Source organism: Triticum dicoccoides, chromosome 3B (genome assembly GCF_002162155.2).
Source record: "Triticum dicoccoides isolate Atlit2015 ecotype Zavitan chromosome 3B, WEW_v2.0, whole genome shotgun sequence".
Taxonomy (NCBI): Eukaryota; Viridiplantae; Streptophyta; class Magnoliopsida; order Poales; family Poaceae; genus Triticum; species Triticum dicoccoides.
The window spans coordinates 582,071,382-582,099,333 of record NC_041385.1 but is presented as its reverse complement, the minus strand read 5'-3'; the positions used below and the strand labels follow the sequence as shown (position 1 = coordinate 582,099,333).

The 27,952-nt window shown below is 49.7% G+C and overlaps 1 protein-coding gene across 2 annotated transcripts; it reads left to right on the top strand.

Moving 5' to 3' along the window:
* Positions 1-3,090: 3,090 nt before the first annotated feature.
* Positions 3,091-26,405, top strand: LOC119277213 (G-type lectin S-receptor-like serine/threonine-protein kinase At4g03230). Of its 2 annotated transcripts, XM_037558465.1 has the most exons (7): positions 3,091-3,447; positions 3,542-4,815; positions 4,929-5,027; positions 5,123-5,300; positions 25,079-25,289; positions 25,380-25,617; positions 25,742-25,801. In XM_037558465.1, the coding sequence occupies exons 2-5, from the start codon at positions 3,561-3,563 to the stop codon at positions 25,170-25,172; spliced, it is 1,626 nt and encodes a 541-aa protein (XP_037414362.1). In that variant the 5' UTR covers positions 3,091-3,447; positions 3,542-3,560; the 3' UTR covers positions 25,173-25,289; positions 25,380-25,617; positions 25,742-25,801. The 2 variants fall into 2 exon arrangements, with proteins under 2 accessions (XP_037414362.1, XP_037414363.1); XM_037558466.1 differs by lacking the exons at positions 3,091-3,447; positions 3,542-4,815; positions 4,929-5,027; positions 5,123-5,300; positions 25,079-25,289 and adding an exon at positions 25,954-26,405 and having other exon boundaries at positions 25,333-25,617; positions 25,710-25,860.
* Positions 26,406-27,952: the final 1,547 nt, after the last annotated feature.

The following is a 27,952-nucleotide window of genomic DNA, read 5'->3' as shown; positions in this document are numbered from 1 at the left end:
GACAATATAAAAATTGCTTGCTAATTTATCAGGGTCATCTTATTAATCTATTACCTACTAATAAAAGCGGTAATGATAACTCCCTAACGTTCGGGAGTTAAGCATGGCAGCCCGGTTTAGGGTTTAGATGACAAGTTTAGTTTGCGTGAGATTAGGGAAACATGGTAATTTTCTGACAAAAAAACAAAAAAGGACGAAGTTGCCATCCCCTATAGACTAAAGTTGCCATCCCTTATGAACTAAAGTTGCCATGTAAAAACGTTCGGGACGAAATGCTCAAAATCTGAACGTTCAGGAGTTATTGGATTCCAGTAAAAGAGATGTGGTATTCTTGTTTTGGTCCGTCATGAAATTTTTAGAAACCCCCGACATTATAATCATCCTCCAGTCAGAAGGTAACATTTTTGTTACGCTGTGCATTTCGCACTTCCAACTGCTGTAGGCCAGATGCTGGTTTTTTGGTCCATTGTCGTTCGTGTGAGCCGCAGGCCCCCACGAATTAAGAGTCTATTGCGAGAGCGTACCGTTGCTTGGCATGAGCGTAAGATTCAACCAAACGGCCTTACACGGATGGATTCCCGGGACGCCGGACTCTCCCATTGCGAGTACGCATAGCTGCACGATGCTAGACTCTGACACGACATGAAACGTGATGCGGTACTGCACGGGAGTCACGGGTAATGGCGATGAGTTATTCGGCTGCACGCCGGCCTTGACCTTAGGCATGTTGTATGTGCACTGCAAGGCCTATTCCCTCCGTTCTAAAATAAACGACCCAACTTTATACTACTTTAGTACAAAATTGAGTCCTTTATTTTAAAACGGAGGAAGTAGATCACAAGTTGCCTTGACCACTGATCCTTTGTCCCGCCAGCAATCTAAACTTGAACCCACGTACAACTAGCTACAACTTCTAATCACCTGATACGACTCTTTCAATTCATTTTCTCCTTTTCCACCTTAAGCTCTTTTTTTACCGGAAGCTTCTCAATTGAAGATGGTATATCATAATTAGGTTTGATATAGAAACACCTCTGATATTAACATCTTTCATGTGAAAATTAGGGACAAGTGCAAGCTAAAAGGATTCTAATATGAAAAACACCTCGGATTGTTTGCACACAATTGTCCACTGAGCCATGAGGTGGGTGATGAATGGGTGTGCAATATATTTTCTCCCGTTGCAACGCACGAACATGTTTGCTCGTAATTCTAATGACTTATCTTTGAATTTAGGATAAAATAAAAAACCACACATTATGCTCAACGATAGTAAATATAGATACGAGTTTATGTCCTCAAAAAGATACATCAGTTTCTTAAATTTGAAAAAGACTTTTTTGTTGGGTCATGTGCAATGAAAAGAGTAAGTACGATTTCGGGGAGTTTTTTTCTCTATTATAACAAGTAAGAATACCAAACCTCTATATCTGGCAATGTTTTTGCCCTGAGATTCAACCACTTGGTTGAAAGCAACTTGTGGGCATTTTCTTTCTTGGCACATGTATTACTTTGGGATATGGTGGGGTAGAAACCGATGTGTGGCTGTGTGTTTTTGATTCAAATTTTTTGAACTTCATTGCTTCATCGCTGTGTAGTCATTGGGGTGGATCTAGCAATTTTCTGTGTGATGTGGGACATTCCTTTTGCCTTTGCATGTGTGCTGCATGGCGTCGTAGTTGATTTGATCACGTAGTTTAGTTTTGTCCGCTTTCTGGTTGGATGGATTTGTGGGCTGGCTGCTTTTTTTTTTCACCTCCGTGTTTGTCTCCCGCTCGGTTGTATGCTGCTTGATTTTTGCCTCTGTAGACGCGTGTCCGTGTTATTTTTTGCATGTGGTGGTTCAGGTTGTTGCGATTTACATGCATATGCGGCATGCTGGTTGCCTAAATTCGGGTCTTGAACGCATGATTTTCTTATCTGTTAACCACTTATTTCCTTGGAGACTCAACCATTTCCTTTTGATTTAGATTACTTTTTTCTTCAGATAATTCTAGTTGTCTACTGCATCTGACTAGTTCTGAGTTCGAGTCTCGGAGTGGGGAATAATTGGCCCCCAAAACTTCATGCTGTTACAGATACGTGACGCACACACATATCAAAACACAAGCTTAACCATTAACTAAATCAAGTAAGTGTGAGTTATATTTCTCAGAAAATATATTGTTGGATTCATATTTTTTTTTGCAGGTGTTTCTTTTTGCGGGAGATTGTTGGATTCATATTGAAGCAAAGTTTTAAATGGTATAACTTTTATGACATATAACACATATATTTATTATTAAAAAATGGAATTAAAATGCGATAAGTTTTAGCCGAGCATCAAAATTATAAATTGTTCATATAAATGTACTTCGTCTTGTCAAAGTTTTTTATAGACCCTTTTTTGATATGTGAAGCTTCTTGACGTCATTTCCCAGTGAATGGATGTACTTGTATGTTCACTTCTTTTTTTTCTATTTTTCCACTTGAGTTAAGCGAGCTGCGGTATTCGTTGAGCTGAATGGGCTTCATACGAACCAGCTGCAGCAGAAGTCCATAGCCCAACTCGAGACCCTTCGCCTTTGTCGCCGGCACCGATTCCGCCATGGCCCATGAGGCAATGAGTGGTCACCGGCGGCGGCGGCGGCGGCTGCGAGGCGATTTCCGCTGCACTGCCTTTTATTGCTGTCATTTTACCTGGACGCGAAGCTCACTCACCCAACTCCGGAGCGTCGTCATTGGTCTACAGTTCGAACCTGGTGCGCCATTTCTTCTGCAATTAAAATTGCTGTTAGAGATTCTTGGCTTATTATGTTTGGATTTCCGTAATTTTGTGTGTTGTGTGTGGTAGGGAAAGACGGATCGTGCAAAAATGGGGTCGATGGAAGAGAAAGGAGCGAGGTCACGGCACCCCTCCCTTCCCCCCTCCAGTCCTCCACTCATTTTCTTCTGGAAGTGCTGGAAGTCCTGTAGACACGCTGTAGATCAGTACACGATATTTGAGCATGGTAATTGCTGACCACGCCCTTGTGATGCAGATTACAACAGTTTCACATTGTGGAAAATGAATGAAGATTGCGGTCTTTATTGCACAGGCGCAGCTGGTTCATTCGTCTTGTGGAAATATGTTGGGGGTTGATAAGTCAACAGTCAGTCCCCGTTCAAAACTCACTACCTGTGGAACCGTGGAAAGGATGTCCCTAATTATTTGTGGTCAGTGCGTAGTATGATTATTTTTCGACATACATAAGAGTCACATCCCAGCATTGACTCGGCTATCTTTCATGCTTTACTGGCAATTGGAAAATTGCTTTCATGGAATCGTCAAAGCTGGCAACCCTGTATGTTCATGGTCTGTGGAGCCATTTGCTGGACAAAAAGTTCATACCATCTTGCAACGATTACAACAAAGATTCTGCTTACCCTGCTCACCCCTTGATTCATTACTTCGAGAAACTCACAGAGGTATGAAAATTTGAGATCTGCTTATGTTATGCCCTCCTTTCAGGGTAACTCTCTTTCTCTCCCTCTTAATTGTTTTGGTTTGCAATTTTCCCAGTTTATGCTTGTAGAAAGCCATGTTGGTGGAAATAAGCTACTTGAAGAAGTGCACAGTTGTTGTTCTGCTGATTCCATCTGTGTTAACAATAAGATGTTTCTCGGCTACCACGCCAAGAGACACCATCGCGTTCAATGAATCTATTTCTGATGGGCAGAACCTTGTTTCTAGTGACAAGAAATTTGTGCTTGGATTCTTTAGCCCTGGAGCTTCAAGCCACCGATATATTGGTATATGGTATAACAGTATTCCAAATGGAACGGTTGTATGGGTTGCTAACAGGAATGATCCAGTACATGATAAGTCCGGTGTACTTAAGTTTGATGATGTCGGTAATCTGATAGTCCAAAATGGCACAGGCAGCTCGTCTATAGTTGCTTTTGGTTCTGGGGTGGGAGTGAGGGACAGGGAGGCTGCAATACTGTATACTGGCAACTTGGTGCTAAGGAGCATGGCCAACCAGTCAAATATCATATGGGATAGCTTTACCTATCCTACTGATACATGGCTCCCTGGAATGAATATTACACTTAGAAATTTGCTGAAATCATGGAAGAGCTATGATGATCCAGCAACAGGAGATTACACTTTTGGTTTTGGACTGAGCATAGTTAATACATCAGCATCACAATTCATTATTAACTGGAATCGGAATTCATTTTGGACAAGTGCATCCTGGAATAGTGACACGAATTCTCTCATTCCAGAACTGAAATCTATGAGTATCATCCCTGTTTCATTTCAGTGTGACAACCTTACATGCATGTACACTCCCAACCCTGCTGGCATAATGACTAAGATTGTTTTGGATCAAAGTGGTTCACTGAACATAACACAGTTCAATCCGGAAACCAGATTGTGGACATTGTTATGGAGACATCCAGATAGTTGTGATGTGTCTAATTTATGTGGAGTTAATGGTGTATGCAACAACAGTATGTCCGTATCAGCATCAGAATCCATTTGTCGGTGTCCAGAAGGATTTGCAGCACAACACCAATCAAATTCCAGGAAAGGGTGCACCAGACAAACCCCACTGCAGTGTAATGGTGATAGGTTTATTGATATGCTTAATATGACAGTTCCTGGCAACAGACAGAAGCTGTCAGTTGTGGAAAAAAGTGAATGTGAATTTGCCTGTATGAAAAGTTGCTCTTGTACGGCATATGCTCATTCGCTCTCCGATGGTTGCAGCTTATGGCATGGCAATCTAACAAACTTGCAGGATGGAGTTGAAACTCTTCATCTTCGTATAGCTGCATCAGAATTACATGGTAAAGGACTAGTGCCACTGGGGAGACAGTATGTGAAGATAGGGTTAATTGCAAGAAAACAGAAACATTATTGATAGTATTATTGTGTCAAGTGACAAGCTCTGTTTTTGCAGGTCACAAAATGCTTTGGATAGCGTATGTACTTCCGCCAGTTGCATTCCTTGTCTTTTGTCTCATCTCTTTTATTTGGATTAGGAGAAGGAAAAACAAAGGTAACCATTCTGAGTTGGAAAAAACAATTCATAGTTAAAGAACATGACATGTCTTAGTCTGATAAACACATGACAAGTCCCCTTTTGTGAATCAGGGAAAAGAAAACAGCCTGATCACCCCCTCGTCATGGCTTCAGATGTGATGAAGCTTTGGGAGAGCGAAGACACAGGCTCTCACTTTATGATGCTTTCCTTTTTACAGATAGAAAATGCCACAGACAACTTCTCAACTGAAAACAAGCTTGGGGAGGGAGGGTTTGGCCTGTGTACAAGGTTAATTGTGTTCTTTAGTTTTGTTCGCTAATATGTTTGCTAGAATTTCAAGACGAATGGGTGCTAATTATAATAATTTATTCTTAAGCATGTATAACTTTGTGTTTAGCCAAGTAATGATAGTGAAGTTCTTATCGTATGATTGTAATAAATAAAAAACAAACTAATTGAAAGGAGAAAATGGAGCATATCTTTGTCCAGTGGTCCTGTAAGATGTTTATAGTTGCAACATCCTCCACTTGTTAGTCATGTGTGGCAAATATATTGTGCTGTTAGATCAAGCAGTTAGGCAAATTCAATATACATCAAACCGCGACTCAGGCGGCGCCCAAAAACCTAGCCGCTGGGCGCACGCTCTCCCTCGTCCCCTCCCACCGCCGCCGCCGGGGGATGCCGTCGGGCTTAGCTCGGGGGCCGACGGCGGTAGTAGAGGATTTCCTCTCTCCTGCATCTCACGGGTGGTGCGGGGCTCCTAGGCGTGAGGTGGCGCGGCCGATCCGGTTTTTGCGGCGCCGCGGAGATGGCTGCGGCAGCCGGCGGCGGTGGCTGGCCCTGCCTCGGGCGGCGGGCGCAGCGGCTGGTCCTTTTGGACGACGGCGGTGGCCAGCTTGGCTGCGGTGGCGTGCAATCTGCATTCGGATCGGCGGTGGCGGCGTGGAGGGCCTGGTGGTCTCGGCGGCAGCACCTCCAGTCAGATCTGGTCTGGCCGGTGCAGCCGGCGGTGGTGGTCATCGCTTCTATCGAAGGTGGTCGGCTTTGTTAGATAAACAGCAACTGGTATTCACTGAGGGCCAAAGGCCAATACATATACATGTGTGACAAAGTGCAGGAAACCCCTTATACAATGGGGATATACAGAAAGAGGACTATACACATCTAACACCCTCCCTCAAACTCATGGTGGATCAACAACACTGAGTTTGGAGAGAAAGAAGCCATGCTGCGCTTGAGTTTGTGACTTCGTGAAAAAAATCTGCCAACTGTAACTCAGAAGGCACATAGTGAAGAGCGAGAGTCTGATCCTGCACAGCAACACGCACAAAGTGGGCATCCACACCAATGTGCTTGGTGAGCTCATGCTTCACCGGGTCACGTGCAATACTGATAGCACCGGTATTGTCTGACAGTAAGGGAGTCGAGGTAGTAGCAGACACTCCTAAATCCTCAAGTAACCACCGTAACTAGATCAACTCAGCCGTCAACATAGCCATGGCTCGCAACTCAGCCTCTGTACTCGAGCGAGAAACTGCAGTCTGTTTCTTTGTCTTCCAGGCGAAAAGAGAGCCACCAAGAAAGACACAGTAAGCAGACAGCGAGCGTCGATCAGAGGGATCACTAGCCCAGGTAGCATCAGAGTAGGCCTGGAGCTCAAGAGAGCTGGAGCGGGGAAAGAAAAGGCGATGAGAGATCGTGCCACGAAGATATCGAAGAACACGGAGGAGAGGACTATAGTGGAGAGAGGTGGGGGCTGAAACAAACTGACTCAGGATGTGGACAAGATAGGAGATGTCAGGACGCGTAACAGCAAGATAGACAATGCTGCCAACGAGGTGACGATAGCAAATGGGATTAGGAAGAGGGTCACCATCAGAAGCACGAAGCTGAACGTTGAGCTCCATAGGAGTTACAACAGTGCGCTCATCACCGAGAGCAGCGCGAGCAAGATCCTGAATATATGTTTCTTGGGAGATGTAGAAGCCATCAGAGGTTGAGGAGATTCAATCCCAAGAAAATAGCAAAGTGGACCAAGATCAGTCATGAGGAACTGGTCGCGAAGGCGAGCCTTAACAAAGGCAATGTAGTCAGAGTCGTCATCAGTGATGATCATATCATCAACATAGAGAAGGAGAAGAGTCCGGCCATGAGGAGACGTGTGAACAAACAACGCGGGATCATGATCACTGGGCAAGAAACCAGCGGCAGTCACCACAGAGGCGAAGCGCTCGAACCAGGCGCGAGGGGCCTGTTTAAGACCATAGAGGGAGCGGCGAAGTCTACAGACCATACCATCAGGAGCATAGTACTCCGGTGGTGGCTGCATATACACCTCCTCACGCAACTCGCCATTGAGAAAAGCGTTCTGAACATCAAGTTGAGAGATAGACCAATGACGAACAGAAGCCACAGCAAGGAGAGTGCGGACAGTGGTCATGTGGGCCACAGGAGCGAATGTCTCATCATAATCGCGTCCCTGCTCCTGCTGAAAACCACGGGCCACAAGACGAGCTTTGTAGCGCTCAAGAGAACCATCAGAGCGAGTCTTAACCTTGTAGACCCACTTGCAGGTGATGGTACGAACACCGGAAGGGAGGGAAACCAGATCCCATGTGCCAGAGCGCTCAAGGGCAGCAAGCTCTTCAACCATCGCAAGCTGCCATTCAGGCTGAGTCATGGCAGTCCGATAGGAAGTGGGCTCAGCAATAACAGAGAGACCGTACCGATCAGGAGAATAGCGGTCAGGCGGGGGTGAGGCCGAGCACAGAGGTTATGAACCGGGGGAGGCATGAAGGGAGGTGCAACAGAGGCGGAAGGCGCGTCAGGGGAAGCATCCTCAGTACGAGGCAGCGAGTATAGTGGAGAGGAAACGGTGAGAGAGGGCGACGAACTGGAGATGATGGTGGAGAGGTGGAGGAGGATGGGGAAGATGGTGTCGGTGGTGAATGAGAAAGAATGAGAGGTGCTGGAGGAAGAGGTGACACATGAGGCAGATAGCAGGGTGTATCGGGAAGGAGAAGAAAATAAATATCATCCACAGAGAAGCTCGAGGAAGAAGGACGTGGGTAGTAAGAACGAGACTCGTCAAAAGTCACACCACGCGAGATGCGCAAGCGACGACCAACAACGATAGCCCTTGTGCTCATCACTGTAGCCAAGGAAAACACACTCAACCGACTGAGCCGTTAGTTTGGTGCGTTCTCGGGGGGCAAGAAGGACATAGCACACACATCCAAACATACGAAGAGCTGAGTAGTCAGGAGAACAACCAGTGAGACACTCCATAGGAATACCACCCTGCAGGGCAGTCGATGGCTGAATGTTGATGAGATAGGTGGATGCAGAAACAGCCTTAGCCCAAAAATGAGGTCAAAGGGAAGCAACAACTATCAGCGCACGAGCCGTCTCAAGCAGATGATGATGCTTACGTTCTGCAACGCCATTCTGTGCATGAGCACCAGGACATGAGAACTGGGCAAGAGTACCCTGTTTCGCGAGAAAACCACGCAACCGCTGGGAGATAAACTCTCCAGCGGAGTCAGCACGAAAAGTACGAATAGGCGTGGAAAACTGGGTGTGAACCATGGCAGCAAATCATTTGTATCTAGAGAGAACCTCGCTACGAGATTTCATGAAGTAAAGCCAAGTGTAGCGAGAGAAATCATCAATAAAAAAACATAGTAGCGATGACCACCTTTCGAATCAAAGGGAGCAGGACCCCAGACATCAGAATGAACTAAGTCAAATGGACGCTGAGAGACCGACTCACTGGTAGGATAAGGTAATTGGGTCTGTTTGCCAAGTCTACAACCATTACAATGTAAAGAAACATCTCCAAATAGAGACCCCAAGAGACCCTGATGCACTAATGATGACAAGCGAGAGCCACAGATGTGACCAAGACGATGATGCCACTGCTGGAAAGACACAGACGAGGAGGCAGTAAGAGCATGAGAGGTGGCAGAAGTGGTGGCAGCGGAAGGAACACAAAGCCAGTCAACCTCCCAAAGGCCCTCTGACTCACGGTGCCGGGTGATGAAGCCATGTACCTAGGGTAGGGTCACGAACCTGTCCAAAATACCCTCCCCAAGGACATCTCTAGAAGAAACTACCTTTCAGTCGACCTGGAAGGATTCCACTCGACGGACTCGAAGACAGTCGACCATGAAGACTCACTCGACCGCCAGAAGATCTAAGGTCACTCTACATCCAAACAGTCTGTTATTAAGTAGTCTTTATGGCCATGATATCACTTTATGTAAGGCGTTACCAGTAACGTCTGGCCTTTATGTACATTGAACTCTTTGCTACGTGGGCTGGCTGGGGTCCTGGCGCACTCTATATAAGCCACCCCCCTCCACAGGCAGAAGGGTTCACACCCCTGTAACTCTCACACATATAATCCAGTCGACCGCCTGCGGGCACCGAGACGTAGGGCTGTTACTTCCTCCGAGAAGGGCCTGAACTCGTAAAACTCTTGTGTGCACAACTACTCCATAGCTAGGATCTTGCCTCTCCTTAGTACCCCCCTACATTACTGTCAGACTTAGAACCACGACAGTTGGCGCCCACCGTGGGTCAGGTGTCTTAGCGACTTATTGGAGAAGTTGCAATTTTTCCGATTCCCATCATCATGGTTTCAGGTGGAGTTTTGGTTGAGGGCCGCGAGATCCGTCTCGGCGCGCTCACGTTCGTCGCCGACGACTCTGCCTGGCTGCAGGAGGCTCCGCTCGACGTCGACGCGCTCCTAGTCCGCGGGGCTACGCACTTTCGAGCGTGCGTCCGCGGCGTCCTTCTGCGGCCACCGTCGACCCAGTATCGGTCGGTTTTTGTGTCATCCTCCCTCCCGGCTTCCCGCCGGCACAAGCGCTCCGGTCGGTCGAGGCTTCGGCGGTGGGTGAGGCACGCGGTGGCTCGCCAGTCGACCACCGCCCAAGTCGCGGCAGTCGAGCCCGACGAATCTCGCTACAGCCTGTTCGACCTGTCGACTGGCTCCGTAGAGACTGCATCCGAGTGCGACAGCAGTGATCCAGCGGCAGAGGTCCTGATGGTCAATGGACCACATGGTCCCCCCGGCTTTCAAGGTGTCGAGGGAGGTATCGGCGATGGCGATCCGTCACACGTCCATGAAGAATACCTTCCCGAGCCCCTCAATTCGCTGCAGAGGGAAGAACTTCGCCGCCGGAACATGGATGCGCTTCACATTCCGATCGTTGGAGAAACCCCTGAGGCTCGCGTCTTGGAGGACGTGCGCTTGGCCAACTTGGCTGAACGCACTCGACTGGAGAACCTTCAGCGAGCACTCGACGAGCGTGCGTGGCAACGGATCCGTGACTCCAGTCGACGCCAGCTCTTTCCACCTCCGACTCAGGTATATTGAACTCCGATTCAGAATTTAGCAGCTGCAGCCCGTATTGCAGAATCAATTCAGCCTTCCCAGTCAGAGGCTGGCAGAGGCTTGATGCAGATCAGAGATTTGCTTCGGGCAGCGGGAGATCAGAATTCAGCCGTATCACAGTCGCGGAATAGGATTCACATCAGATCCGTGGCAGCAAACACAGTCCAGTCGGCTCATAGCCCCAGACCGCCCCCGAGGTGTGAAGGGCATGGTGACCGGCACGACCAGTACAGAAACCGTGAGCAGTATGATCACCGATCCGATCGCAACGATCGACGTCGAGTGCCCACTCCTCCCCCAAGGGGTGGGTCCTATGTGCCTCGACAGCAGGATGATAGACGCCAACACAGTGGCGGACGAAGGATTCCAGTCGACCCCAGGGAACCAGGCTTTGATGCGAGATCCATCATCGTTCAAGGCCTGGTCGACCGGAACAGAGCCCACAGAGAGGGTAACAACAGAGATGTACCCACCAGCAACCGAGTGCATGTCTCCGGACCAGAGTGTTTCAGCAGAGCCATCAGAGCCGCGGTGATTCCTCCCAACTTCAGGTTGGCGACCGGAGTCAGCAAGTTCAACGGTGAGTCTAAGCCCGATACTTGGCTTGAGGACTACTGAGTGTCTGTCCAGATCGGCGGCGGAAATGACGAGGTGGCCATGAAACATCTTCCTCTTATGTTGGAAGGGTCAGCCAGGGCATGGCTGAATCAGTTGACACCCAGCAGCATTTATACGTGGGAAGACCTCTCCCGAGTGTTTGTCAGAACGTTCGAAGGAACATGCAAGCGACCAGCAGGACTGACAGAGCTGGAATCTTGTGTGCAGAAGTCGAATGAGACTTTGAGAGATTACATCCAGAGATGGATCACATTGCATCACACAGTAGAGAATGTATCTGATCACCAGGCAGTCTGCGCCTTCAAGGAAGGCATAAAGTACAGAGAGCTAAGCCTGAAATTTGGTCGAACCGGAGACATGTCTCTGAGTCGAATGATGGAAATAGCCACCAAATATGCCAATGGTGAGGAAGAGGATCGGCTCCGGAGCGGCAAGCTCAAGTCAGTCGCCCAGGACACCGGCGGCGAGATTTCCAGTCGGAAGCAGAAACGGAAAGCCGAGCCAGCCGCTCCTGGAGAAGCCTTGGCCGTGACTCAAGGAAAGTTCAAAGGGAAACCCAAAGGGCCTTGGAACCCAAAGAAAGTAAAGGACAAAGAAGGAAACGGCATGATGGATTACCATGTCACATCCACACCAAGAAAGATGAAGGGGGTAATTTCATTTACCCAAAGCATACCGCTCGACAGTGTCGACTCCTGATACAGCAGTTCCAAGGGAAACAGTCCAAGGACAAGGAAAAAGAGTCGGACAAAGTTGAAGACAAGGAGGACAGTGACGAAGAATATCCACAGGTCAATTCCACCCTGATGATTTTTGCTGACGTTGAGAGCAAAAACCGACTGAAAGTTATAAACCGAGAGGTGAATATGGCCGCTCCGGCGACGCCCAATTATCTGAAGTGGTCTCAGACGGCCATCACATTCGACCAGTCTGATCACCCGACGCACATAGCCACCCCTGGGAGGCAAGCTCTGGTGGTCGACCCAGTCGTTGAGGGCACTCGACTGACTAAAGTGTTGATGGATGGCGGCAGTAGTTTGAATATACTATACGCTGAGACGCTGAAAGGAATGGGCATTCCGATGTCCAGACTCAGTTCAAGCAACATGAGTTTCTATGGAGTCATTCCTGGCAAGAAGGCCGCATCACTCGGCCAGATTGCTCTCGATGTGGTTTTTGTTGATTCCAAGAACTTCCGCAAAGAAAAGCTGACATTTGAGGTTGTAGATTTTCAGAGTGCCTACCACGCTATTTTGGACAGGCCAGCTTATGCACGTTTTATGGCTCGACCATGTTACGTGTACCTCAAATTGAAGATGCCTGGCCCTAAAGGCGTGATCACTGTTACTGGTAATCGCAAGAAGGCGGAAGAGTGCTTCCAGAAAGGCTCAAAGATCGCCGATGCTCAGATGGTGGCAGAAGAGTGGCAGGAACACCAGAGAAATGCAGATCCGAGTGATTTGTTGCGAGCCTAGAAGCCTGCTATGGAATCAGCGTTTCAGTCGTCCGGTGAGACAAAACTAGTTCACATCCACCCGACCCCAACGCTGCTCCGACTCATATCTCCACAACACTCGACCCCAAATAGGAAGAAGCGCTCATCCAGTTCCTCCGTGAGAACTGGGACATCTTTGCATGGAAACCTTCTGACATGCCGGGTGTACCCAGGGGGCTGGCTGAGCATCGTCTGCGAGTCGATTCAAAGGCAAAACCTGTCAAGGAACATCTGCGATGGTCCGCCGTCCAGAAAAGGAAGGCTATTGGCGAAGAGGTAGCTCGGCTCTTAGCAGCAGAGTTTATCCGAGAAATTTACCACTCCGAGTGGCTCGCCAATGTCGTCATGGTCCCCAAAAAGGACAATTCGCTTTGCATGTGCATTGATTTTAAACATATCAATCGGGCCTGCCCGAAAGATCATTTTCCTCTTCCCCGCATCGACCAGATAGTCGACTCGACTGCGGGATGTGAGCGACTATCTTTCTTAGACGCTTATTCCGGGTACCATCAGATCCGTCTGTTTGGTCCCGATGAGATCAAAACAGCTTTCATCACCCCATTCGGGTGCTTCTGTTATGTCACCATGCCATTCGGCCTCAAGAATGCCGGAGCCACGTTCATGAGGATGATTCAAAAGTGTTTACTCACTCAAATTAGTCGGAATGTGGAAGCATACATGGATGACATTGTGGTCAAGTCACGGAAAGGTTCCGACCTGCTGACTGACCTCGCTGAAACATTTGCCAACCTCAGGAGGTATGATATCAAGCTTAATCCATCCAAGTGCACATTCGGAGTTCCTGGCAGAAATTTACTCGGTTTTCTCGTTTCCGAACGAGGAATCGATGCAAACCCAGAGAAAGTGGGTACTATACTCCGAATGAAACGACCTGTGCGCGTGCACGATGTTCAGAAGCTTACTGGTTGCTTGGCCGCTTTAAGTCGATTCATCTCTCGTCTCGGTGAGAAGGCATTGCCTCTTTACCGACTGATGAAGAAGTCAGACAAGTTCGAGTGGACTCTTGAAGCTGACGCAGCGTTTGCAGAGTTAAAAACCCCGCTTTCCACCCAGCCGGTGCTTGCTGCCCTGATCAGCAATGAGCCTTTGCTGCTTTACATTGCAGCCACAAGACAAGTCGTCAGTACAGTACTTACGGTCGAGCGGGAAGAAGAAGGGAAAGCCTTCAAAGTTCAGCGCCCAGTATATTACATTTCTGAAGTCCTGACCCCATCAAAGCAGCGATACCCTCATTATCAGAAGCTTGTATATGGGATTTATATGACCACGAAGAAAGTTGCTCACTACTTCTCTGACCATACCATCACAGTCGTCAGCGACGCCCCGTTATCAGAGATTCTGCACAACAGAGATGCAACTGGTCGAGTGGCAAAATGGGCGATTGAACTCCTTCCCCTTGATATCAGATTTGAGGCAAAAAAAGCTATCAAGTCCCAAGCAATAGCAGATTTCCTCGCTGAGTGGACTGAACAGCAGTTACCGACTCAAGTTCACTCGGAGCACTGGACTATGTTCTTTGATGGCTCTAAAATGCTGAATGGTTCCGGTGCCGGGGTAGTGTTGGTTTCCCCCCGAGGAGATAAGCTCAGATATGTACTCCAAATTCACTTTGATTCCTCCAATAACGAAGCAGAATACGAAGCACTTTTGTACGGGTTGCGTATGGCCATTTCACTCGGCGTCCGTCGCCTCATGGTCTACGGTGACTCGGATTTAGTGGTTAACCAAGTGATGAAGGAGTGGGACGTCAGAAGCCCAGCTATGACTGGTTACTGCAACGCAGTAAGAAAGCTGGAGAAGAAGTTCGAGGGGTTAGAGCTTCATCACGTACCGCGACTGAAAAACCAAGCAGCTGATGACTTGGCGAAGATAGGTTCCAAAAGAGAAGCCATCCCGAGTGGCGTGTTTTTGGAGCATGTTCACACGCCGTCAGTTCAAGAAGATCCTTTCACTGAAGAAACCCCGCAGCCAAAAAGCACCACAGATCCGACTGAAGTCGAGGTCCTAGCTGTGGTCGACTTAATCATGGAAGTTGTGGTTATCACTCCCGACTGGACAGTGCCCTACATCGCGTATATTCTAAGGAAAGAGCTCCCAGAAAACGAAGAAGAGGCTCGGCAGATCATCCGTCGATCCAAAGCCTTTACGGTCATGAGGGGACAGTTGTACAGAGAAAGTGCGACTGGAGTCAGCCAGAAATGCATAACACCGGAAGAGGGTCGAATGATTCTCAACGACATCCACTCGGGGACCTGTGGCCATCATGCGTCCTCTCAGACCATTGTGGCTAAAGCATACTGAGCGGGTTTTTACTGGCCCAGAGCAAATGAAATGGCGAAAGAGATAGTCGACAAGTGTGAAGGGTGTCAGTTCTACTCCAACATGTCACACAAACCCTCCTCAGCCTTGAAGACCATCCCAATCGTCTGGCCTTTCGCTGTTTGGGGGTTAGATATGGTTGGACCACTGAGAACTAGCAGGAGCGGCTTCACCCATGTACTGGTGGCAGTCGACAAGTTCACCAAGTGGATCGAAGCCAAGCCTATTAAAAATCTTGATGCGGGCACTGCCATCAGCTTCATCAGAGAATTAATATTCAGATATGGAGTTCCGCGTAGCATCATCACTGATAATGGGTCAAACTTCGACTCCGATCAATTCAAAGCCTTCTGCGCTTCTCAAGGCACACGAGTCGACTATGCTTCAGTCGCCCATCCCTAGTCGAATGGACAGGCAGAAAGAGCAAACGACCTAATTCTCAAAGGACTGAAACCCCGGTTGATGCGCGACCTCAAGCACGCGGCAGACGCGTGGGTCGACGAACTTCCATCAGTTCTTTGGGGATTGAGGACTACTCCAAATCGGTCGACTGGGAGGACCCCGTTCTTTCTGGTCTACGGAGCTGAAGCGGTTCTGCCAAGTGACCTGCTTCACAATGCACCGCGAGTCGAGCTCTACTTTGAAGCCGAAGCAGAACAAGCCCGGCAGGATGCAGTCGACCTTCTAGAAGAAGAAAGAGAGATGGTCATGATCCGATTGACCATCTATCAGCAAGACTTGCGTCGATTCTACGCCAGAAATGTGAAGAGCCGAGCCTTCCAAGAGGGAGACTTGGTCCTCCGAGTGGACCAACAGAAGCCACACAAACTCGCCCCTACTTGGGAAGGCCCCTTCATTGTTACCAAAGTTCTCCACAACGGAGCATACCGTCTTTACAACGTCGATCGCCAGATTGACGAGCCACGAGCTTGGAATGCGGATCTGCTCCGCCCCTTTTATACTTAAGTATTCACTCGGATGAGTTGTAATAAAAGTACTTCTGTAGTTTATTTATCAAAGACAAGAGTTTTATAATTTTCCCAGTGATTGTTGTTACTTTTTGTTCACATAAATCAGTCCCCCAGTGGGTGGCTTAGCTGCGAATCCGTTTCGCCTAAGTTTGTAAAAAAAATCCTTGCCGAGTGGTGAGTCAGCCTCCCACTCGGAGGCTTAGCTGCGAATCCATTTCGCCTAAGTTTAAACAAAATCCTACCGAGTGGTGAGCCAGCCTTCCACTCGGAGGCTTAGCTGCGAATCCGTTTCGCCTAAGTTTAAACAAAATCCTACCGAGTGGTAAGCCAGCCTTCCACTCGGAGGCTTAGCTGCAGTCCAAGCACTCGCCTAAGTTTAAACGAAAATCCTACCGAGTGGAGAGCAAACCTCCCACTCGGGGGCTTAGCTGCGGCCCAGTGCTCGCCTAAGTTTTTGAAAATCCTACCGAGTGGAGAGCAAACCTCCCACTCGGAGGCTTAGCTGCAACCTAGTGTTCGCCTAAGTACAAATACAACGTGCGCTCCGCAAGGAGGACGAAGCGCAGGTCGACTGCTACCTTCTCCCTCCAAGCTACGCCACAAATACAATGTGCGCTCCGCAAGGAGGACGAAGCGCAGGTCGACTGCTACCTTCTCCTTCCGAGCTACGCCACAAATACAACGTGCGCTCCGCAAGGAGGACGAAGCGCAGGTCGACTGCTACCTTCTCCTTTCGAGCTACGCCACAAATACAACATGCGCTCCGCAAGGAGGAACAAAGCGCAGGTCGACTGCTATCTTCTCCTTCAGAGCTACGCCATGAAGATCCTACCGAGTGGCGAGCAAACCTCCCACTCGGGGGCTTAGCTGCAGTCCAGTGCTCGCCTAAGTTTTTGAAAATCCTACCGAGTGGAGAGCAAACCTCTCACTCGGGGGCTTAGCTGCAGCCCAGTGCTCGCCTAAGTTTTTGAAAATCCTACCGAGTGGAGAACAAACCTCCCACTCGGAGGCTTAGCTGCAGTCTAGTGCTCGCCTAAGTTTTTGAAAATTCTACCGAGTGGAGAACAAACCTCCCACTCAGGGGCTTAGCTGCAGCCCAGTGCTCGCCTAAGTTTTTGAAAATCCTACCGAGTGGAGAGCAGACCTCTCACTCGGGGGCTTAGCTGCAGCCCAGTGCTCGCCTAAGTTTTTGAAAATCCTACCGAGTGGAGAGTAAACCTCCCACTCGGGGGCTTAGCTGCAGCTCAGTGCTCGCCTAAGCGTGACGAGGTACAAGCCGATTGCGATCTGTGCTTCGTCCCTACCTGCAAAAGTGCATCACAAACACTAGTATATATTCCGAGCGAAGGGCAATAATCATTCGAAGATGGATGCAAACATATTCAACGGCAAACCCAAGTTCAGATAGCGTCCTACGGATCAGGCAGTGCTCAGGCACCAAGCCTGTTAAGGTTTATCGGTTACAAAAACCACTCGGCATTCCGAGGCAAATTTAAGACATCAAGCATAGAAGTTTTTTACCCCTCCTGAGGAGGACTGGAAGGCGCAACAAACTCGTCCAGGTCGATTCCATCTGCGATCCGAGTGGCAGCGGCAATGAAGGTCTCCATGAAAGAGCGGAAGTCATGCTTCCTAATATTGGCCACCTTGAGAGACACCAACTTGTCCTCTCGCGCTTCCTTGCAGTGAACACGGACTAGAGACAGGGCAACGTCGGCACCACACCTGGCGGAAGACTTCTTCCATTCTTGCACTCGACTTGGAACTTCGTTCAGTCGAGTCATCAGAGACTCGAGGTCGTTCTGAAGTGTTTCTTCTGGCCAGAGTGCTGTGTCGATGCGCGATGTTGCAGCCTTCAGTCTCTCCAGATAGTCGACCACAGCGGCAACGCGAGACTCGAGACGGAGCACGTTCATAGCAGCTTCATCCTTTACAGGAGAGTTGATGGGATTCAAGCCAGTCTCCACTCGACTAGTCTCCTCTTCAAAGTTTTGGCAGAATTCTGTGGATACGATTCAAGGATAAGCTAATGTTCCTACAAAGTCAGTAATTACCAGTCAGATATAAGGGGTTACCTTCGAGCATGAGGAATAACTTCTTGGCGAGCCCTCCCAGATAAGCCTCTAAGTCGTTCTTCTTTCCCGCCAGTTTGCTAGCCTTGTCACTCAGAGCTATCTTCTCACGCTTCTGTTGGGTGACCTCCTTGTTGTCTGCGTCGAGAGCAGCCTTCAGACTGGTATTCTCCTCTTCAAGTTTGCTGATTGAAGCCAACTTTTCTTTTGCAAGTTTCGTCTTGTCCGAAGCCGCTTTCTGCGCCTCGGCAAGGTCAAGGTCCTTCTTCTTCAGAGCATCCCTTAGTTTATCTGCAAAATGACAATGGGATCAGGCTCAAGAATGGACAAAAAACAAGAGCAGTCGTCAAGGTTCTCACCAAACATACCTTTTGCTTCCTCCTTTGCCTTCGTGAAGTTCTCCTGGACAAGCTTCAGATCAAGTTCGAGCTGGATATGCTTGTTCTCCAACTCAGTATAACGAGAAACAAGCTCACAAGATTTCTGCGAAAGATCAGTCGACGAACATCAAAGACAGGTCACTTCCGAGTGACTAAGAGAAAAATCGTAACATTTCTAAGACTACAACCGAATCAAAATATTCAACTGTAGTCTCGGGGACTACACCCAGTGGGTGCACTCAGAGTGCCCCCACTGGTTCTACCGGCTCGGATCGATCAATCGACCAAAAGCAGCTAACTGTCAGCAGTTAGACGCAGTTTCAAAAAAAATAAGAATTCTTCAGACAATAGCCGACTGCCAGCAGTCGACCACGGTCTCGGGGACTACACCCAGTGGGTGCACTCAGAGTGCCCCCACTGGTTCCATGATTCCATTCGACCAGATCGAGTGAAGAAAGTAAAAGAGAACAAAATTCTAGACATAAAGACCATAGTCGACTGCCAGCAGTCGACCGTAGTCTCGGGGACTACACCCAGTGGGTGCACTCAGCGTGCCCCCACTAATCCAGACATTTCAATCGACGCACCCAGTGGGTGTATGACAAACATTAAGATTTTCAGAAAGAAAAATTGTCAGGTATCATATCCTAACAGAACAGGCGGTGTTCAACTAACCTAGACGTTGCTCTGAAGAGCTGAACTTGCATCATAAGCTGCTTGGCTGGCGGCTCGGATCGCCTTCACCTGCTCCATCATGACCCCCGCCTGGCGTATGGCTTCCTTGGCAGCACCTGCTTGGTCCTCTGGGACGTGGTGTGTGGAGAAGAGAGAAGGCGGTTCAGCACTCGACGACGGAGGGCGGGCACTCGTCAACGGCTCCGCAAAGGACACGGTAGCCCGAGCAACGTTGCTTCCCTCCGGAACCAATGATTCAGGTGCTGACGCAACCTGAGCAGTCTTGCCAGCAGACGCCTTCCTGTTCCTCCTTTGCCTCAGTGGCGCCTGATCGTCATCGTCAGGGAGATCAATGATAATGCTAGGTGGAGCTATAGAGAAAGTTCAAAGTCAAAAATGAAGATCCGATTGACCGAAAGTGAAACTGCGCAGATCATACCAGGATGGGAAGTGGCAGCATCATCCATTTCTTGATCCTCATGCCTGGCTGAAGTCTCAGAAGTAGCAGCACTGCGATTTCAGGAATCAGTCGGTCAACGATCGAGTCGACCGAAAATATATCCATGTTGAAAGAGAAAACATGAGTTATGCCAATTACCCAGAAACAGTCGGAATCTCCATCCTCATCTTTGGTAGGGCCTTCGCCGGTTTTGTCGGTGCCGCTCGGGGTTGCTTCGACGCTTTCTTAGTTGGCGCCGGAGAAGTCGTCCGAGGGCGTTTGGTCGATTGCCCAGCAGGCACGACTCCCTTGCCACGCTCGACCGCAGGATCGTGGGCGAGCTTGGACCGTCTTTCAGTGCGAGGAGGCTTGACTACCTCCTCCTCTTCCTCCTCCTCTTCCTCCTCAAAGCCAGCATCTTCATCACCCTCGTCACCGTCCGACTCCCACTCCTCCCGGCTTTCGCCTCCGCTTCCTTCTTCTTCTTCAGTCTGTTCTTGCGCCCTGTTGGGCATCGAATACATCTCGGTAGTGATCTGGAAGACAATAAACAAAATTCAGTCGACCGGATTGCAACAAAGCGGAATGAAGAAAACAAGAGGCACAGCCAGAAGAATGTGGCCAAACCTTGTCTGCCTCGTAGGACTGGTCGAGTGGCGGGATCCTCCTGGCTCCACGAGGATTGTCCCTGTTCCCTGTGATGGCGGTCATCCACCTCTCCAAAGTGGCATCATCGACCTCCTCCGGGTGGACCCAAGAGGTGTCTTCGGGACCAGAGTACAACCACATCGGATGCCCTCGATACTGAAGTGGCTGGATGCGCCGTCGAAGGAAAACCTCTAGAAGATCCATGCCCGTCACTCCGTCGCGAATGAGCTGAACCACGCGCTCCATCAACATCCTAACCTGAGCCTTCTCCTCCGGGAGCACCTTCAGAGAAGATGGCTTGTTCACTCGGTCCATGGAGAACGGGGGAAGGCCAGTCGACTGCCTTGGCGTCGACTGGTCTTGGCAGTAGAACCAGGTCGACTGCCACCCTCAAACTGACTCGGGAAGGGTCATGGCTGGAAAGGCACTCTTACTCCTCATCTGAACCCCGAGACCCCCGCACATCTGGATAACTTGGGTTCTCTCGTCATTCGGGCTAGCCTTTTTCACCGTCTGGGAGCGACAGGTGAAAATGTGTTTGAAAAGGCCCTAGTGCGGCCGACAACCCAAGAAGTTTTCGCACAAAGACACGAAAGCGGCGAGGTAGGCAATGGAGTTGGGCGTGAAGTGATGGAGTTGTGCACCAAAAAAGTTCAGAAACCCCCAAAAGAAAAGATTCGGTGGCAGAGAAAAACCGCGATCTACATGGGTGGCTAACAGGACGCACTCACCCTCCTGAGGCTGCGGCTGCCACTCCTTCCCCGGAAGCCTTGCTGACCCATGGGGGATCAGTCCCTCGTTGGCCAGGTCGTCGAGATCCTTCTGCGTGATGGTCGAGCGGATCCAGTCTCCCTGGATCCAGTCTTGCGGCAGGCCGGACCGCGACGAGGATCCGCCCCGACTGGGCGCTCTTCCCTTCGCCTTCACCGTCGCCTTCTTCGCCCGCTCCAAAGCCGCCGTCTTTTCCTTCACCATCGTCGCCGGCGAGGCGCGCGAGGAGCAGCGAGGCGGAGGTGGAGGCGAGCGCAGCGAGCGAGCTCGAGGAAGAGGGTGGCGAAAAAGGTGGCGCGGAAATCGAGCCGTCCCTGCCTTATCCCATCCGAGTACTGCGGCTTCCTCCGCCCCGCGCGCTTCCCGAAATCCAGATCCCGCTAAATCCGCGAACAGTAGAGCAACTTGTCAGACTGAAGATTTCCTCTGATCTGGCGCTCGGAGATCTCCAAGTATAGAAAAGTCACTCGACCGATATTAAGAATGGATCAAGGCGACTGAAAAAGAAGTTGGTGCCGCCACCTACGGTCATTTGATCCAGAACAAGACATACTCATAGCACAAAAAGAGGGGTCGGAAGAATTCTCAACTCCTTCCTCACTCAAACCTCGATCCATTCGGGGGCTAATGATGAAGCCATGTACCTAGGGTAGGGTCACGAACCTGTCCAAAATACCCTCCCAAGGACATCTCTAGAAGAAACTACCTTTCAGTCGACCTGGAAGGATTCCACTCGACGGACTCGAAGATAGTCGACCATGAAGACTCACTCGACCGCCAGAAGATCTAAGGTCACTCTACATCCAAACGGTCCGTTATTAAGTAGTCTTTATGGCCATGATATCACTTTATGTAAGGCGTTACCAGTAACGTCTGGCCTTTATGTACATTGAACTCTCTGCTACGTGGGCTGGCTGGGGTCCTGGCGCACTCTATATAAGCCACCCCCCTCCACAGGCAGAAGGGTTCGCACCCCTGTAACTCTCACACATATAATCCAGTCGACTGCCTCCGGGCACCGAGACGTAGGGCTGTTACTTCCTCCGAGAAGGGCCTGAACTCGTAAAACTCTTGTGTGCACAACTACTCCATAGCTAGGATCTTGCCTCTCCTTAGTACCCCCCTACATTACTGTCAGACTTAGAACCACGACACCGGGGGCCAGCACCAACCAAAGCCTTGGTGCGACGATCCTGAATGGAGCAAGAGTCGGTATCAAGAATGACACGACAAATAGAATCAGTAAGTTGGGCAGCGGAAAAAAGATTCATGGTAAGGCGAGGAACATGTGAAACACTAGGAACCGAAAAGGACGGAGTGGAAAGAATGCCACGACTAGCAACAGGAAGAGATGTGCCATCAACAGTAAGAACATTAATAGGAGTATCAAGAGGTCGAAGAGAAGACAATGCTAAAGAATCAGAAGACATGTGAAAGGAAGCTCCAGAATCCAAAACCCACGAAGATGTACCTGACGGTGTAGGTGCCGGAGGTGATGGAGGGGTGGATGCAGTCACAGCAGCAGCGGAACCAGTCGACGAAGAGCCTGAGGAAGCCAAGAGACGCTTGAGCCTCAGAATGTCCTGGTCAGTGAGTGACGGAGTCGAGGAAGAACCAGGAGTCCCACTTGAAGAGGAGCGCCTCTGGTCTCGCTTCTTCTCACGGCAATCAGAGTCTGGGTGACCTGGCTGAGAGCAGTAGCCACAAAAGGTGTCACGGTGCGACGGCCCTTCTCAGCATAAGGAGGGCGACCCCCCCCCCTAAAGGTGTAGGTAGGAGCAGTGAGCCGAGCAGACGACACAGGAGCCCGAGCAGCCAACACAGACGGAACCGCCAGCAACCCCGCAGAGCGAAGGCGGGTCTCCTCAGCACGAAGCTCGGCAAGCACCTCAGAGATAGGAACACGACCACGAGCAAGCAAGTGAGCACGCCGGGGCTCAAACTCAGAGCGGCGACGAGATAAGAATTCATGAACCCTCTGAAACTCCAAGTCAGACCGCGTAGTCTGACAGTAACAGCAAGCTCCACAAACAACTGTCAGCAGAGAGTCAAGCTGATGCCAGATGGCAGAGCACTGTGAATAGAACTCATCAACAGAAGAGTCACCCTGCTGAAGAGCATGCTCCTGACGCACCACAAATAGGTATAGAGCATCGCCAGAGGGCTGATAGCGCTGGCAAAGATAAGACCACATCGCTGCAGCAGTGCCGAGGCCCATGAACTCCGAAGCAAACTAAGGGAGGACACTCGCAGTGAGAACAACAGCAGCTCGAGCATCATCATTGCACCACTGAGTATAAGAAGACAGATCATCTCGGTAGACGGAAAGAGCATCAGAATAGGCGGATACCTGCTGATCATAAGCATCAACTGCATCATCATCAAGAGCCTTGGCTGCATCCCGATCAGCCTGAGAAGCATCAGCAGCAAGCACCGGCGGTACCGGTGGGATAGGAGCCACCAGAGCAACAGGGCAGGGCGGACAGGGTACCTCGCCAGAGAGAACGCCCCACAACAGAAGACCGCGCATATGGATACACATGAAGGCCGCAAACCCAGCATAGTTGGTGCCATCGAAGATCACCGAGCACCGAGGGATAGCGACATAGCCCGAAGAAGACATGAGAAAGTCTCCCTTCTATTTCTCTCTCTCTTCTCTTTTTTTTTGGTCAACGGATCCTCAACTCGATTTGGATCGAGGGAATCGCTGAAAGCACGAAGCGAGCGAGGCCAGAGAGATCGGCCGCGACCAGGGAGGCAGGGGGCGGAGACGACCTGCCGGAGTCGGAGGGAGGGCCGGTACCGGACCGGGCGGCGGTCGGACTAGGCGGCAGCGGCGGCGGCCGGACGGGGCGGCGGCGGCAGCGGCCAAAAGGAGGAGAGGGCGCGGTGCAGCACGCGCACGAGGAGAAGCAGAGGCCTGACGAGGTGGCCGACGAGGCCGAGCACGGCCGGTCTCGGGCTGCAACCGGACCTGCTCGAGTGCGCCTGCTCGAGAGGAATCGGCCAGCGGGACGACGGTCCTAACGAGGACGAGGCGAAGCAGACGACGGCCGGAGACTAGGGATGGAGCCTAGCAGCGGCGGCGACTAGGATGGAGCACGCACGGAGTTGCATCGTGCGGGAGAGAGGCTAACCTAGCATCTGATACCATCTCAGATAAACAGGAACTGGTATTCATTGAGGGCCAAAGGCCAATACATATACATGTGTGATAAAGTGTAGGAAACCCCTTATACAATGGGGATATACAGAAAGAGGACTATACACATCTAACAGGCTTGAGACTGGGTGTTCGGATCTCGGGATCCGTCATCTAGTTCCGGCTGCGAGTCGGGGAGACATAGTTGCCGGTTAAAACCGAGCCGATGGCAGGCGATGGCGGCGTTCTGTGCTGTTACCTTGATGAAGGCATCGTCGTGTAACTACTGTCAACCCACTCGTGCTGCTCCGGGGGAAACCCTAGGATCTGGTCTTCCAGATCGGACGATGGCAGCATTGCGATGTTGTTTCTCTCTTGGGAGCATCGTTTGTGGAGCAGCACTGGAAGACAGAGGCAGGCGGTGGGGCAGCTTCGTCTTGTACGGAGCTTCGGTGGAGATGTCAAGTCATGCCTGGACGATAGGTGCTACGATTTGTCATGCCTGTTCGGCAGGTCCTACACAACAGATCTTCCAGAGACTTCAAGCTATGTCGGCTGGTGGTACTTGGCGGCATATGGTGCTGAGGTGTACCGGTGGCGACCGCGATGTGCTCATCAGTTCACGCGCAGGGAGGTGGTTCCATTGGGCGCCGTGGTGGCGTCGATGGGTGGCCGGACTGGCAAGGATAATGCAGATCTCTCTCCTGAAGATGGGTCAGCGTGACGATAATGATGGCGCCTTCTTAACCGTATGTGTGATGTACACTTTAGATTTGCTACACCGGATGTAGGTTCCGATACATTATGTGGATGGATCGGCGACAACACCGGTTTGAGATATGGGGAGTGAGAGCACTCCACATTATCAAGTGTGTAGGTGTGAGTGGTGGCTTCGGGTGGCTTGATGTAGTTTCTTGTCAGACCTTGTTGAATATTTAATAAAGAAGGCTGCATGCATCTATTGATGCAGAGGCGGGGGTTTTAACCTCCTTTTCAAAAAATAAATAAATCAACTCAATATGATGGATAGTGGTATTTGGGAGGTGAATCTATTTATTTCTAAGATATGAGTGTACTGATGTCTGACTGTTGAAAATCTGACACAATGCTCCAGGGCAACTTACCAAATGGAGAAGATGTTGCTGCTAAGAGACTTGCAGCGAATTCAGGGCAAGGACTATCAGAGTTTAAGAATGAAATCTTGTTAATAGCCAAGCTTCAACACAGCAATTTAGTGGGACTCCTAGGTTGCTGCATTGACGGGGAAGAAATGTTACTAATCTACGAGTATATGCCAAACAAAAGCTTGGATTTCTTCCTATTTGGTATGTTCATTTTTATATAAATATCCCTACTTCACATAGCTATATCTTTCTTCCATGCCTTCTTGAACCGATCAAGTCTTATTTTGCAAGAACAATCGAGAAGGGCTTTTTTAGTCTGGGCAATGCGTCTTAACATAATTGAAGGGATTGCACAAGGTCTTATTTATCTCCACAAGCATTCTCGGTTGAGAATTATTCACAGGGACCTGAAACCAAGCAACATTTTGTTAGACACTGATATGAACCCTAAGATCTCAGACTTTGGAATGGCAAGAATATTTGATCCTAAAGGAGGACTAGCTAACACGAAAAGAGTCGTTGGAACATAGTAAGTACTTCTATTGGTATTTGACATGTAAAGTGAAAGATCGCTATACAGAAAATGGACATCGAATTTACTAGATTATTGTTCTTTTTCAGTGGCTACATGGCTCCTGAATATGCTATGGCAGGTATTTTCTCTGTCAAGTCCGATGTATTTAGCTACGGGGTATTGCTTCTGGAGATCATTAGTGGACTAAGAAATGCCGCAGCTCGTGGACATGGAAACTCCCTAAACCTCCTTGGTCATGTGGGTCAAATTTCCAACAAGCTCAAATTGTTCTATGATTGTCGTACCTGATTTTAAAAATAGTAATTTGATGTCTACAACTGAACTTTGCAGGCATGGGAGCTGTGGAAAGAAGGCAGATGGCGCGAGCTCATTGATAAATCGTTGCACGGTGCATGTCCTGAGAATATGGTTCTACGATGCATTCACGTCGGCCCGCTGTGCGTTCAGGAGAATGCTGCTGATCGGCCCTCCATGGCCGAAGTCATTTCCATGATTACTAACGAAAACGCCACCTTGCCGGCCCCAAAACAACCTGGTTTCGTATCCATGTTGCTTCCAACTGAAGCTGATGTCCCTGAAGGAAGCTGCTCTCTGAATGACTTGTCAATTACTCGCCTGGATGGTAGGTAGTACTGCTATCCATTAGATAAAGAGTGTTACAGTTGCTTCTGAATATATGTTCAGGCAACAGAGTATCATGATATTAATTGGACAGCACTTTTGAAGTGATCCCGGGAATGATCTCAAGATATTAATTGTCATTATTATAGTAAGACGGTATTTTCAGGGGAAACTGTGATTGGCATATTTTGACATATTTTCAGGGGGAGCTGTGATTGCTATACTGCGTTCGTGCCACCTTTTCCGTACACGGCTGCGTTCTCGTGTGATTACAGTTTTCTTCTTTTTCTATCACTGAACTACACTTACCGCACAGATCGAGAGTGATACTGGACAACAATCGCATTTCACACCTTCCTTTTCTTATGTAAATAATCTCTCTGATCTGTGTACAGGTTGCGCAGGCGTGCCTGTCTCTCTGATCCTACTGTCCTCTCTCCTTTGTTACGGTCGATTCCTTCTTGCTTCTCCACTGTCACTGCGCTACCACCAACATGGAGCAAGACAGTTTTTTATTAAACAAAAAAGGTGAGCAACGTGAGTGTAAAATACCATGCCCGGTCAAAATCACACGGCGGCCGAAGAATATTACAGTACAAAGCAGTTCCATAGGAATCACAGACGGGATTACCCCCGAGCCCGGCCTGTAAATGTTAGGAACGACATGTCCATACCGTTCTCAGCATAAGCAGTGTCGCCCGTACATTGGACGCCGTCTCCAAGGACATGGCCGGAATCTCCACCCTATCGACTTTCGAGTGTCGAGCTCATTACGCTATAAAAAGGGCGAGGGCTAAGCTTTCTCATCACCACCAAAGCAGAGCCTGACGAGCACCTACTATCCACTTATACATCCCTCCTCCTCGTCGGCAGCATCTGCATCTGCAATGGCCAACCACGGAGCCGCCGCTCTCCTGATCGCGTCCCTGCTCGTGGTGGCGGTCACCCTCGCCGACGCCAAGATCACGGGGCAGCTGCAGCGCGGCAGCATTAACGGAGGTACGTCCGCGTCAACCGATCAACATCGTCCATGATCTGGCCAAATGTGCTGGATTGTAACCCTTTGGAAGTGTGCCTGTCTGTGCGTTTCGCAGTTTATGCATTGACGAAGGCGGTGCCGGCGCTGACGTGCAACAAGGTGAGCGCGGTGCAGACGGGCGAGACCTGCTCCTCCCTCGCGGAGAGCGCCGGCCTCAGCCAGGAGGACTTCCTGGGCTTCAACCCCAACATCAACTGCGTCAGGATCTTCGTCGGCCAGTGGGTCTGCCTCGACGCGTCCTCTGCCTAACACGCCGTTGGATGTGCTTGGGCAGCATCGTTAAGTTGCTGCTACTTATGCATGAATAAAGGAGGCTAAGTCGCTCTGACGCTCTTCCGCATATGCCTCCCGCCATTATTCGAGTTGAGTTTACTATTTGTATTTCCCTCGCAAAAGGATCGAGGATTCGAGGTTGTAGTCCGTCACTCTGTCTTTGTGCCAGCTTTGGATTTAAAACTGGTTCAGTTGGTTCGAGGCAACACCTCTCTGGATGGGTGAAACACATCAATGGGTTATATAAAATAGAAAAGCAACGCCTTTATACCATCATTGATGACCTCGACAAAATTGAAGAGACCCGCATCTTATTTCAACATGAGATTGAATTGAAAAATCAATCTAATGAGAAGGTTGTTCGTCTTTTGCGAGAAGAGGAGATCAAATACTATC

Coding starts and splice junctions, on each gene's coding strand:
- LOC119277213 (XM_037558465.1), top strand. CDS start 3,561: ATGTTGGTGGAAATAAGCTACTTGAAGAAGTGCACAGTTGTTGTTCTG. Junction 5,028..5,122: donor TAGGAGAAGGAAAAACAAAG/GTAACCATTCTG, acceptor TTTGTGAATCAG/GGAAAAGAAAACAGCCTGAT. Junction 5,301..25,078: donor GGGTTTGGCCTGTGTACAAG/GTTAATTGTGTT, acceptor ACAATGCTCCAG/GGCAACTTACCAAATGGAGA.